The following is a 14372-nucleotide window of genomic DNA, read 5'->3' on the forward strand; positions in this document are numbered from 1 at the left end:
AATATATATATATGTCAATAATGAAATAAAAAACTGATGATCATCCTAAGAATTACTGAAAGTCAAGAAAATTGTATATTTTATAACAGTTTGCTCATGCTCAGGTCTCTTACCCTGTATCATCAGCTACTGGAACACAGCCAAGTTTCAAGGTACTATCAATAAAGCCTCAAGAAGCTCAAGGAGATACCTTTTTTAGTTCACACACTAAAATTCATGCATTTCACATGATCCTCCCTTGAAGTATACTTACTCTTGTATCAGACACAGTTCTATCATGCTTCAGTGAGTTCCTGTTGCTCTCAAGATGAAGAACAAATCTTGAGAATGACCTACATGACCTCTCATGATCTATCTGGCCTTGCCTTCTGCTTCACCCTTATCCCTAACACTCATCTCCTTCAGATTTCACCTGTCCATAACTCCTTAAAGTAGGGAAGTTTACCCTCTTATGAACTCCCAGTCCAGCACACCTCTCCACCAGAATTCATTGTAGATTATATAATTACTAGTGGCCCGATGCATGAAATTCATGCAGCGGGAGGGGGGGGGGGTGTCCCTCAGCCTGGCCTGCACCCTCTCCAATCTGGGACACCTCAAAAGATGTCCTACTGCCGGTTTATAGGGATCAGGCCTAAACCAGCAGTCAGACATCCCTCTCGCAATCCAGGACTGCTGGCTCCTAACTGCTCAGCTGCCTGCCTGCCTGATTGCCCCTAACCACTCTGCCCCCTGCTGCCGGTCTGCTCGCCCCCAAATGCCCCCCGTGCCAGTGTGCTCACTCCCCACTGCCCTCCCATGCTGGCCTGCTCTCACCCCCAACTGCCCCCCCACTGGCCTGCTTGCTCCCACCTTCCCTCCCCACTGGCCTTCTCACCCCCAACTGGCCCCCCTGCTGGCCTGCTCACTCCAAATTGCACCCTGCAGTCCTGATCACCCACAACTGACCCCCATTGATGGCCTGCTTACCCCCAATTGCCCTTGCCACTGGCCTGATCACCCACAACACCCCCCCCCAACGGCCTGATCACCCACAACTGCCCTCCCCTCTTACCCTCTAATCGCCTCTACCTCAGCCCCGCCACCATGGCTTTGTCCAGAAGAACGTCCGGAAGGTCTCCTGGAAGGTCTCCAAGTCTAATTAGCATATTGCCCTTTTATTAGTATAGAGACCTAGTGCACGGGTGGGGGCTGGCTGGTTTGCCCTGAAGGGTGTCCTGGATCAGGGTGGGGGGTTCCCTTGGGGTGTGCGGCGGCCTGGGTGAGGGGCCTGTGGTGGTTTGCAGGCCAGCCACATCCCCATGGGGTGAGGGTCCCCGCTGGGGGGGGACATGGCCAGCCTGGATGAGGGGCTGATGGCTGTTTGCAGGCTGGCCATGACCCCCAGCAGGCACCCTCAACCCATGGGGGCATGGCCAGCCTGGGTGAGGGGCTAAGGGCCGTTTTCAGGCTGGCCAAGACCCCGGAGACCCAGTCCCCCAGCCCCTCCTTGAGTGGAGGCCAGGGCAGGTGGGAAGCTTGGCTTTCTCTGTCGCCGGGGGCAACCCAAGCCTCCTGCTCGCTCCAGCTCTGTGGCCACCGCCATCTTTTTTGGGTTATTTTGCACACTTACCTTGATTGGCTGGTGGGCGTAGCAGAGGGATGGCCAATTTGCATGTTTCCATTTTATTAGTATAGATACCTTATACCTCAGTTCCCTGAGAAACTCTAAATATTATGCCTGCTTTGACTGCTTATACCAGTAATGTATTTTTAGGACCTGTCACAAATCTTAACTCATTCTATGTGTTCAATAAATATCTCCTGACTAAATCAATGAAATTTTATGTGTGCTTCTCTGTCCATAATGGATTGAAAGAAGCAAATTATGGAAGAGATCAGCTCTAAAAAAATTCACAGCAACATCAGTTTGATCATGTAGAAGGGCAAAAACTATAAAAAGTGGACAGAAGAACTCAGAAATCATTGGAGTCTAGAGGCAAATTGCCTTAATAACGGTTAGACATTAAGGCATGTTTAATAGTCTTTAATAGCATCATTATATTAGAGTGTGATATAATAACTGAAGTCATCAAGGAAATGTTGGTTTTTATCTACAGTTAAGATAAAAAAGAAATTGGTAATTCATCTTTAAAATGCTTTAATCCAGTGTTTCTTTGAGAGATTTCCTTATTTTCTACAGGTGAGCTTCAGTTCTTGAGAAAATATAATCATTTGCATTCTTCTCCCCACTTCCTAACAATTTGGATAAATGAAATGTTCCCCAATCTCACGTTAGGATAAATAACCTTATATTGTAACACTCGTCTTTTGCTCAACTTGATAATTGCAAGAAAATTATTTTCAAATTCCCCTTAGGACTGAAACAATGTTATGTAACGCTTCAGGGAAAGTTCTGCTGAAAAGGAGAATACTCTGCACTGAACATAGACCAAATTTTGTCTCATGTTGCGTGAACAAACCAAAAGAAGAAGCTTCCACTTGAATTCTGAATTGCGGGTGACCTTGCACTGTTTTGAGAAAGGCTGGCAGCTGAGGTCACTGAGTGTATTATGATGGACAGTGCAGCGCTGTGCGTTGCTCAGAGGCATGTCCACTGTGTGGACTGCAGCCAAACACAAAGAATTAGACAGCTCGGAGCATTCTATCATTTCCTTTGAAAATAATTGTCAAAGTCATGGGCAGCAACCGTTACAGCATTCATAAGAGAACAGCATTCCGTAATCCCATCACTTCAGACAGGCTGTTTGACTATTCTCAGCCAAACACGGTGGATCCAGCCCATTCTGGATCAGGTTCTTAGGACACTCACAGAAGCAGCATTTCTGCAGGAGGCAAATCCCATCTGTACGGCCTTGTATGCTGTTCTATCTTACATGATGCGGCTCATTGCTTCAAATTGGCCAAATCATTGAAAGAAATACAAGGAAAAAGGAGATGCAGAAGCTTAACACAGAACTCTTAAAATGTAAATACACAGCAACTCCACATCACTCACTTTCCTCAAGTCAACGTGCTGTTTAAAAGCTTAAAATCGGTTTCCAAATAAAATGGCCACAATGCCTTCTCTGATAACGACATAAACAAAGCATTTTCAAAACATCTAATTTGTTGTTAATGATTCCAAATGAACCTCTTATGTTAGTTCTGAAATAGCGATGTTTAAGTAGAATATTTTTATTGATAGAGGCTTATTTTTAACTTCTGCTTCTTCCAGGAGCAGATTAATGGTAACACCTCAAAAAAAAAAAAAAAAAAAAAACACACACACACAAAAAAAACACCTGTTTGGGATTTAAAAGCAGGTGAAAAATTTCAGACTTGATTAAATGGGGAACTTCTATACCTTTGCTTTCCATTCTGCTTGAGTATTTTCTAAATATAAAGAGAAAAACACACCCTATTTCTTCTAAAATAGAGACCCCCCCCCCCAAAAAAAGTTGTAACTTACCGTTAAAATTTACAGCCCGAATATAACCAAGTAGCTCTTTCCCATCAACGGTGCTCATTCGTGGGCAAAGGCCAATGTATCCCGGGCAGAGATCTTTGTGCATGTTGTGCAGGGCATAAGCCATGGAATACACTGCATCAATTACAAACTGCACCTTTCCTTCCTGTTCGTAAGATGAATCCCGCGCAATTCGTTCCAGCCCTGCACAAGAAAAAGGAAAACCATCAATCGGCACTGTTAGATTTCAGGGAAATAAGGCATTAGGGCCAAGTTTTCCATCATTTGAGGGGCATTGCATGAGACAAAACGATTTGATCTTCTTTCCGATTATACTGAGTAAAGTTTTGAAACTGGGTATTGAATTTTTTATTTGGAAAGAAGAGAATATTTTCTGTTCATTAGCAACAAAAACATAGAAAGTAAATAAAAGATCTATAGTTTCATTACCTTTTATTTCCACCTTATTGAGTCATATCCTATTGTACGTTCTTGGAATTAGAGGCCATTTTGGTAGTGACTTAATCTTTAAGTAAAATGTACAGACTTGTTCCTTTCATCTATCCCAGCTCCCGCGGCATCATTTAATTAGTGCCCCAAAGTCAGGTCTCTCTCCAACCAGGTCTGTTCTTGTTTTGAGTAAGTTCTATTAGGGAGCCCTGTTTATAAATATTAAATAACAATGTTTCCTGTTTACCTTTAGGAGAATCATTCAATTTATCTTCTTCTTGATCTCATTTTTTTCAAAAAAAACTTTATTGAGATATAATTGACATATAAGATTGTGTAAGAGTAAGGTATACAAATGCTTAGATATATGTATCTCATGTGAAATAATTACCACAGTAAAGTTAATTAACATAATTATCACCTCAATAGTTGCCTTTTCTTTTCTTGTGGCAAGAACTGTTAAGATCGAATCTCTTAGTAAACTTCTAGTATACAATACTGTATTAACTATAGTCGCTACACTGTACATGAGATCCCCATAAAATTGTCTAGTTTCATTTTCTATTAAAAAGATGCAGAGCTCTCAAAATGAATATCATTCAGAATAATTGCTCCTATGTTTAGGCATAAGTAGGCTGAGAATTGACATTGGGGATTATCACTTAATGTGATAGATATCATTTAAAGGATAGAATTAAAAATGGAAGATAAATTCAATGTTAAAATTAAATGATGCATTATGAGTTACCGTCCAACATTCTCATTCTGAAGATGAGGAAACTGACGCACATGGGGGTGAAATTTACTCTGGACACATAGAGCAGGTATGGGAACCATTCCCAGGTCTCAGACTCAAAGTCCAAAATTCTCTCAACCCCCAGAAAACTAGAGATGACAGGAACATTGGGCACATGAAAAAAAGATTATAGAAACACTGAGGGTTTACTGAGGGTCACAAAGGGAACTCCTCTCACTTCCACACCCCCTCCCTAACTCCATGCATCCTGCAACACTTAGAGAGACCCAAAGCAAGCACTTTAAACCTTCCCATAGATGCCAGTTAGTAACCTGTAATAAATAGTCTTGAAATGCAACAAATACTTCTTTTCTTCACAGTAACTCATCTAGCCTCTGAATTTAGAGAGTGGAATTGAAATGGTTGTTTTATACACTGATAAAATGTTTTTTTTACACTCTAATAGAACCAGTGGCTTTCTTCTACACAAAGGTAGTGGTCATTTCATTGATTTTTATTTGTACAATCATTGAACAGTTTCCCCCGGTCTCAATCCCTTGCTCCACCCATCCTATAAATGCTATTGGTCAGTGCTCTTAGTAAACTCCTGTAAGTGTGTCATGATGCTGAATTCTGCTCCTCCTTTTTCCACATGCCTTTGGGAATATTTTTTTTATGCCTCAACTTTCCATTCCTCAAGGTTGAGTCCTCTTTTCCCCCTTTCAAACTCAGAATCCATTCATTCTCAAAACCTTTACTTATTATTATTTTTATGGTCTAGACATATAAATAGTAATGTAAAATGTTAGTTACATGGTCCAAGTCAATTTAACTCATTTTTAAATCTAGCTTTCTGGAAATTAGTTTTCTAGGACTTTCTTATCACCTATTGTCTAGCCCACATTTCCAGTCGCCTACCTTATCTTTAGGTAGTCTGCTTCCATGTCAAACTCAGTCAATTTAAAACCAGGCTATCATTGTAGAGAATTTATATCAGCATCTCCCTAAAACTTTGTACTGGGGGTTTTGCAGTTTGGGGAGCACAAAGAGAGGGGGCAGACCTAACAGAGAACATCTTCAAGATGCCAAAATGTGTATCATCTCCTTCAACCTGCCTGAGCATCATGACCTAAGCTACGATCCATGCAGGTGTGGGGACACTGTCCTCTCCCTACCTCCGGGCGGCACTTTGTCTCCTGGGTTCTAGGCCAGTCTGCTCATGTCCAGAATGTCATCAGGTGACATCCTGGTTTTGCAGTTTTAACTACAAAATAGACAATTCCTAAATGCATACTGAAGAATGGTCACAGAAGCCAAAATAATTCAATTATTTCTTTAAAGATCTTATCTGGTAACCAATCACCCTGGTTAGTCCAGGACTGTAAGAGCTTCTCAGGATATAGAACCAAAACCTGGACAGTCCTGAGCAGACCAGCATGGGTGCTGGTGAACAAAAGGCAAATGGCCAGGACATTTACTGAGATAAGACTCAAATAACTACTTCTAGCGGTACACCATCACTGCAAAGAAGGCTATCCACGGGTGAAGTCCAGGGCTGACCGCCTTGTGGAAGAGGTAAGGTGGTTCTGGCCAGGCAGGCATGGGAAGGGGGGGGGGGAGCTGGAGGGGACAGCTGGTGACAGGCCCCAGGCAAGGGGTGGCATTGGTGGAAATGGGGAAGAAATTGGGAAAGTAAGTATCTCATAGTGAGACTGCTATCCGTGAAGCGACCTTGAAAATGTAGGGAGCAGGAGAACCTCTCCCTTGCCTCCTACTCCTACCAGGGTCTGGCAAGCACTGAACCCCCAACTTCAGCCAGGCGGTAGTGATGGAACAGAGAAAGGTAGGGGGTGGGGCCATGCAGAGTGGAGTGGGAGGAGGGGTGTTTTCTCTCTCCTGTGATACACAGCATGTATCACTCATAGGACATGCAGGAGTTTCAGAACCAAGAATCATATAGATCAGTAAAAATGTGGATATATATTTTTGATTAAAAATCCATTTAAAATAGCATTGGACATAATTCATCTATTAAACAATTAGATTTAGCCCTCCGCTCATGAAATTGCTTTTATAGTATATCAGAGCAAATCTGGACTTTCATCCCCAACAAACTTGTTGTTGTTGTTCTTGTTAATCCGCACTGGGGGAGGTTTTTTCATTGATTATTTATATTTATTTATTTATTTATTTATTTATTTATTTATTTATTTATTTATTTTAGTGAGAGCGGGGGAGAGACAAACATCCAAACATCGATGTGAGAGAGATACATGAATTGGCTGCCTCCCGCATGCACCCCAATCCTCCCACACGCACCCAAGACCAGGGCCAGGGTTGGAGCCTGCAACCAAGGTGATGTCCCTTGAGCTGATTCGAACCCAGGACCCTTCAGTCTGTGGGCCTCCATTCTATTCACTGAGCCAAACCGGCCTGGGAAGTCCCCAACAAACTTTAAAAGTTGGTGGGACACAAAAGGTTTTGCTCAGATCCAAATTCTGTTTTGGGGGGAAAAAATTCTGTAAGTCCCTTCTAACCTCTAGAGCAGAAATGACTTAGAGTTATGACGTTCAACCATAATTCTTTGATCTCATTTGAGGAAAATTCAGTAAGGAACAATCTCTTGATTTTCTTTGTTTGAACAAAAATAGCAACCTGGTTCAACTTTGGGACAAATATTTCTTATAAGAACTCTAAGAAAACAAGGGGAGAAAAAAAAGGTCAGAAGGCTGATCAGTGACTATTGTCACATGAGTCGATGGACATAATAAGTCTTTTTTCTAAATCAATGTAAGCACCTGGTGACAAATTAAAAGACTGAACACTATATTATTTTTAAATTTAAAAAGAAATTATTGGATTTTTTTTCAGGCTGTTTAGACAATGTATTTTTCTCTTCCTTAACATTGCGATCTCGTGATGATACTTAAAATTTTATAGGAACTAGTTTGTGCCTCACTTTCTATATCCATTTGCCTCTTTCATCTAAATGAGGAACTTAGAAAGCTGACAGTGACTCATCAACTTAATTGGCTGTAAAATTTCATTATGCTATAGTTTCTAAAGTTAGCGTTAATGTATTGCTATAAAGTGCTAAATATTGTCAAAGGCTGTATGTCAGCCATCCACTTAAAATACTGATTGTAAAGTTGTAATGTGTTTTTAGTGTATAGCTTGAAATTAACTGCATGTAGCAAAGTGTTTGTGTGGTGGTAGATAAAGTCAGGCACATAAATTTAATTGCAAGAGTATGTGTTCATTAATAAAATCTAAAACGTCTAACAGTATCTCATGTTCCTGGACACATAGAAAACTCTTACTGGTCCAACCAATGGCACATGTACCTTAGTGAAGGCCGTTCACACATCCTGGGTATCTTCTCGGTTTTTGCTTCCTCTTACTATAGAGGCAAATTTGCTCATGTTTGCGAAGTGCTGCATACATCACAATGTGAGCTCCTAAATAAGCCTGACATAAATTTTAAATTCTTTGACTGACATATAGTTGTTGAACTTTGCTTTCTAATAATTTCTCAGGATACAGTTTAGTTTTGTCAGTTGAGATGTTAGGGGCATTTTCCTCTCCTGAAATTACGCACATAAAGCTTCTACTGTTAATGTAGTGATGGTCTACTAAACAGCTGGTCAAATCAGTGGGGTGAGGGGGAATTAAAGTCACACCAGTCTTTTTATTCCTGGGAGAGCAAACATCCAATTGATTGAATTTTTAATACAGTTTTAGCATGTGGTAGAAATAATCCCACACTCTCCTAGTAAATTTGTGTCTTAAAAGTATTTCTTTATTTAGTTCCTCCCTGACTTTTTAAGTATGCAGCTACTGTTTTAAATAATTAAATCATTTCCTTGCAGTTGCTGTGCAGAGAATGATAAGAGGGAAGAAGAGAATTTGTGAGCTGCTATGAAGAAATACAGTTATGCATATGGAACCAAATTGTTCCCAATATAACATGTATGTTATAACTGCATAGTGGGTGACTTTGAAATCAGTGAGAAACATGCCAAGAACTGCATTGCACACTCAATAGTAATCGCCATCAAGTTAGCAAATATAAAATCATCTTTTACTGAATTTAAATGGTTTGGTTTCAAGGACACAATAGGGGGAGGATGGGAAAGATGTTCAATGACACAGGAACATGTCCTAAGCACTAGGATCCCCAAGTGAAATGTGCACACCGCCCAAACTGCAGAGGGATGAGAACACCGGCCCTGTGGTGAGGCAGAAAGACAGACTGACTGATGAGGCTGCTGCCGCAAGAGAAAGAGGACTGACCAGTGAGGCAGTCCTGGGGTCAGGTGCCAGCTGCCCCACTCATAAGGCCTTGGACACTATCCTGAATGAACCCTGGCCTTCAGTTGGGAATGTTTTCCAAAGGAACCTTCTTAACGGGGTCCCTGTTGCTCTAGCCCAGCGGTTCTCAACCTGTGGGTCGCGACCCCTTTGGCGGTCGAACGACCCTTTCACAGGGGTCGCCTAAGACAATCCTGCATATCAGATATTTACATTATGATTCATAACAGTAGCAACATTACAGTTATGAAGTAGCAACGAAAATAATTTAATGGTTGGGTCACAACATGAGGAACTGTATTTAAAGGGCCAGAAGGTTGAGAACCACTGCTCTAGCCAGATCTGCTGGTTCCCACTTCCCTCTGCTCCACTTTCAGGTCCTTGAGTACAGCATGAGATCCCCAAAACGCAGGGCTTCACTGAGATGTTCACTCTGTAAGTTTCCTCATTCCTTCCCAGATGCCTTTTTAGCCCCCAAGCATCAGGTAAAAGGTCAACTCAAGGTTGGCTGGAGCGGTGATATTTAATGATTTATTTTCAAATTAGCAGTCCAGAGCAGATCAAAAGCACTGTAAAGTCTGGGTTTAAATACTGAATATTGTTCAGTTGGAAACAAAGCCAAGACTGGTATTTAAAATTATTTCTGGGAATGACGTGAAAAGTAAATTGAAGGGAACGTAGGTTGGCTGTAGAGATGCAAATTGGGAGGCAGAGTAAACAGTGGGAAAGAAAAATGAGAGGAAATGCATTTCAGATGTCAAATTGACAGTATTTGGACCCCTGATTAAACCTGAGCGTAAGGGTTAGAGGTAATTATTAAATATGGGGAGTAAGGACTCTTGAGACCAGGTAGTAGGATATTGACACCATTAACAAAATTTGAGAAATCGGGTCAATAAGAAGGTTCAGTTTATGACAGCTCCCAAATGCGTCAGCACCTGTTAAAATGACTGATTATAATATTCTGTAATATTTATTACCTCCTCTACCATAGTATAGACTTTATTTAAATTTGTTGAATTTTACTTAAATAATAAGTCCAAATATTTAGAGTAATCATGTAATAGTAATATAGTTGGTTACTTATTTATAACATTGCAATAACGTTAGCCACTCTGTGCAGGGCTGCTGTAAGACCTGAGAAGTAAAAACTCTGTGCTCTAGTTCTCAGACTACAAGGAACTGACTTGGTGTCTTTGTTCAGTTCATAATACTTTTGGCAACTGTTTACCTCTCAGAAGGAATTAGAAGATTCAATAAGATGATCAATAAGGATCTTTTTGTTATCACTGGGGAGCCAGGAGAAAGTGGGGTTCTGGCAATGTCACAAGAAAAGGGATTTTCTGTGACTCACATGTGAGAATGAGTGGCATTTATTTGCATGAAATTATATCCCTGAGTTTTCAACATCCCTCTTCCCTTCCTCAGGCCAAGGAAGAAGTCCAGCTGTGTCTTTAGCAGGACTAGGATTAAAGCCGTTGCCCAAAGTTTCCATTCCATATTTGCACAGTCCAATCCAGCATCAGGTTAGATTAACTTGTGTTCCCAGCTGCAGTCCATCAGTCCATTGTGTGTAGGGTCCACATGCCCATTGGCCATGTGGCTTCTAGGAACATGGGCAAATACAAGGAAGCAGGAGCAAAGCCAGAGAAACAAGGGAGCCAAGAGAGGGTTTCGTTGTCTGGGGGACTATGTATTTCCAAATGTTCACAGGCTTGCAGTTGGCCCACCCCTCTGTTCCCAGGTTTGACCCTCCCTAGATCACTCTGACTTCACTGCCCATGAATCCATGTTCCCTTTGTTGGACCCCTCCCCCCAGGGATTTGCAGGGAATGGACCCGTGGTTCCCTGGTGAGTGTGAAGTTGCAGCTTCCTGGTGAAGCTGCCCAGATGGCCAGGGTTATAATGTCTGGCCTCCCTTTTGCTCCTTTCATATTTATATATATAAAAGCCAGTGACCAGAACACTGTAAGGACTGGAACAACCTATCAGTATGACTCCCACTGCGGCCAGCAAACCCACCCAATCGGGGGTGGGGCCGACCGGCCGGCCAACCACCTATGGCCCCTCCCCCAGGCCTCTGGCCCCAATCGGCCTCCCCACCCCAATCAGGGGCAGGGCCCACTGGCCAATTGCCCTCGGCCCTTCCCCCCAGCCAGTCTGGCCCTGATCGGGCCCTGATCCGGGCGGCCCAGCCAGCCAACCTCCTATGGTCTTCTCCCGACAGGTCCAGCCTTGATCCGCCCTGATTGGGGTCGGGCGGCTGGACCCCAACTGTGCACAAATTTCTGCACTAGGCCTCTAGTTATTATTAACTAGCTAATTACCACAGTATCACCTTCAGTGTAAAATTCTGAATTTTAAGGCATATTCTCTTGTTTCCTCTTTTCACTGTCTAACTTGAAAATTACATAAGGGTGTAACTGAACAAACACCACTAAGTTCAATTCTCTAAAATAGTTTAGAATATCCAGTCACTGAGCTGCTGTGGATCTGGAAATTTTACACACACACACACACACACACACACAAAGTCAAATATCAGCCTAGGGTTTTTTTTGCCTAATGACCACATATTCATTATCCTTAGACTTGAGCTATATATTGGGGCTGATTTCTCACCAAAGAGAAAAGTTTTCACTTCTCTGTTTATTTTGATATAATGTTTAAAGAAAAAATATTATAGAAAATAAGATCAGAGAAGTAAAAGGGAAGGAGGACACAAATAATTAAAATGGGTAGGGCACTTCACAAATAGTATCTCTTTATTCCTAAACTATTATTACTCCCTTTTTCACATATAAAACAACTAAGACTTGCCATAATCGGTTTGGTTCAGTGGATAGAGCATTGGCCTGTGGACAAAGGCCCTGGGTTTGATTCCAGTCAAGGGCACATGCCCGGGTTGTGGGCTTGATTCCAGTATGGGCATACAGGTGCAGTCTATCAGTGATTCTCTCTCATCATTGATGTTTCTATCTCTCTCTCCCTCTCCCTTCCTCTCTGATATCAATAAAAATATATTTTAAAAAATAATAACTAAGATTCAAAAAAATAGAATTTACCTAAGGTCACACATATATGGCAATAAATTGTTGTCAGGTCTGATGCAAAATCTCTACCAGTACGACTACTCTGTCCCTCCTCTGTGAAATTCTATTTAATTAATTCTTCCACCTCAGGTTTAATTTTTGCTTCTTTTAACTCCTGTTTAATTTTTAGCCTCTGGACATGATTGGCTTGTCTCCTAAATTAAGTAGTTAATGAAGATTCTGTGTGTGTGTGTGTATGTGTGTGTGTGTGTGTGTGTGTTTATAAAGAGTAATGGAAGTGGAGATAAAATAATATTTTACAGAAACACTGACTCATACTGATAATTAGATATTTGTGGTGAAAGCCAAAGCTAATAAGGCTTATAAATTTATATTTATAAAAATTAAAAATTAATAGAGTATTTTAGCTTTGGAATGTGAGAGAGAGAGAGAGAGAGAGAGAGAGAGAGAGAGAGAGAGAGAGTGTGTGTGTGTGTGTGTGTGTGTTCATAAATCTATAAGATTTCTCCAGGCAAATATCATCAAGTAAAAAAGAGAACTCCATTAATACATAAGGTTCTGCTTTGTGGATTCTACAGTAGGTTTTGTCAAGGACATGTATAAACAGATGTATTGAACTAATGGACTAACTTCAGCCTCAGCCTTATCTATTTACAAAGGACAGAGAAAATGAGAAGATGAGGGTCCTCTGATGAAAATCACCTTCTCTACATTTTCTTCTGTAATTTAACTGTAGTCCCAAGAACTAAAGGCTCTTAGCTGCCTGAGGACACATCAGGAGACACTTGTAAATCAAGCACTGAAGAGTGCTACTACCTCAGCCCACAATGATGTGTCTCCTTTGTGCCTGGCAGGAAATGGAAAATGCTTCAGGCAGGTGCCAGGTGTCCCCTCCAGGTGTTAAATTTTCCATACAATGCCCTAAGGTTTTTAAAACACTGAGAATCCAAAGGTGAGAGGCAAATAAGTATAAGAATGTATTCTTGAGCAACATAACCAGTTCAAAGAACATTCAGAAAAAGAAGTTATTTCATAGCTATATCCCTCAGTCCCCAAACAAACAAACAAAAAAAGGGCTTGATTAAATTCAAAGTTACATTTTTTCCCATAATTATCTTAGATCATACATATTAGGGACAAATGTTGATTCGCAATAGTGTATAAAACTGTTGATAAATAGAAAACTCAAGCTCTCCCATAAAAGAACCCAATTTTCCCTTCATAATTCCCACTTCAGTAGATAAGACTTCCAATGTCCTCACCCTGACACATTTTCTAGTTATTTCAATCATGATAGCATTATAATTAACTAGTTATTAATAATAGGAAAGGAGCAAAGGGAACACCAGGTATTATAGCCATGTTCCCTGGGGGAGGAATACAACAAGAAATTCACCCTCTTGATTCCTTTGGGCATGCTTGGCTCATGGCTTACATTTGGATTCCTGAAATTTTCCCATATAGCCCATGGCTTTGCCAACCCCACACACAATAGACTAATGGGGTGCTGCTAGCTTGATGCTGGACTGGATGTGGCTGCAACATGAAATGGAAACTCTGGACATTAGGTCTGATTTTAGCTTTACTGAAATCCCAGCTACACGTCTACTAGACTGGCCTATGGGACATAGGACTTTGGAAACCCAGAGATGTAATTCTACACTAATAAAACTTTCTACCGTATCACATATTCCCCTGTGAGTCTCAAAAAATTCCTTTTCTTGGGATATCCCAAGGTCCCCAACCCCACTAGCAATAGGAGAGGACGAGGCATGATTTAGTCTAGTAACAATGGCTATTACATGGCTTAGGATTTGCCTTTTAAAAATATATTTTTTCTAATTACAGACTTAATTGCCTTAGAAATGTGTTTGGGGTGTGGGATATAAAGAAGAATATAAAGAATATTTATTAGCCCACCATGTTAACTATCATTTGGTTCTTGGTTTATTGCCTTATAGCATTTCTTTTTCTGTCTTTATTTTTAAAAATTAAGATGATTCTATGTATGCTTTTTAAAAAATATGCTGTATTCACTTTACCTGTAATGAAAATTCTCCTATATTTTATGAAAGTGTGGTTTCTGGAACTGTAGTTCAATTAATGGATTCTGATTTTTGCATTTAATTCTTGTCTGATACTCAGTGTGATATTTGGTGCAAGGTAGGAATCTGACATTGTTTTCAAACAGTAAAACAATTCTTCCAGACTATTAATTGAATAAATATTTTTCTTCCCATTAATTTATATAAAATCACTTTTAACATATCAAACTCATATATTCTTATATATATTTGGAAATTCTGCTCTAGTCCACTTGTCTCTTAATATGTTAACATGACATTTTTTGTAATTATTGCAGTTTTATAATAAA

General features: G+C 40.7%; 1 protein-coding gene across 1 annotated transcript in view; it reads right to left on the reverse strand.

Annotated features, from left to right (window-relative positions):
• The window catches only part of GRM8 (glutamate metabotropic receptor 8), a 742523-nt gene that overhangs the window by 264966 nt on the left and 463185 nt on the right, over nucleotides 1-14372 (reverse strand). Inside the window, exon 7 of the mRNA XM_081102565.1 lies at nucleotides 3452-3652. Within this exon, the coding sequence (XP_080958691.1) occupies nucleotides 3452-3652 (201 nt within the window). The remainder of the gene's footprint in view (nucleotides 1-3451; nucleotides 3653-14372) is intronic.

The sequence above is a fragment of the Myotis nattereri genome, assembly GCF_964212035.1.
Source record: "Myotis nattereri genome assembly, chromosome: 11".
Taxonomy (NCBI): Eukaryota; Metazoa; Chordata; class Mammalia; order Chiroptera; family Vespertilionidae; genus Myotis; species Myotis nattereri.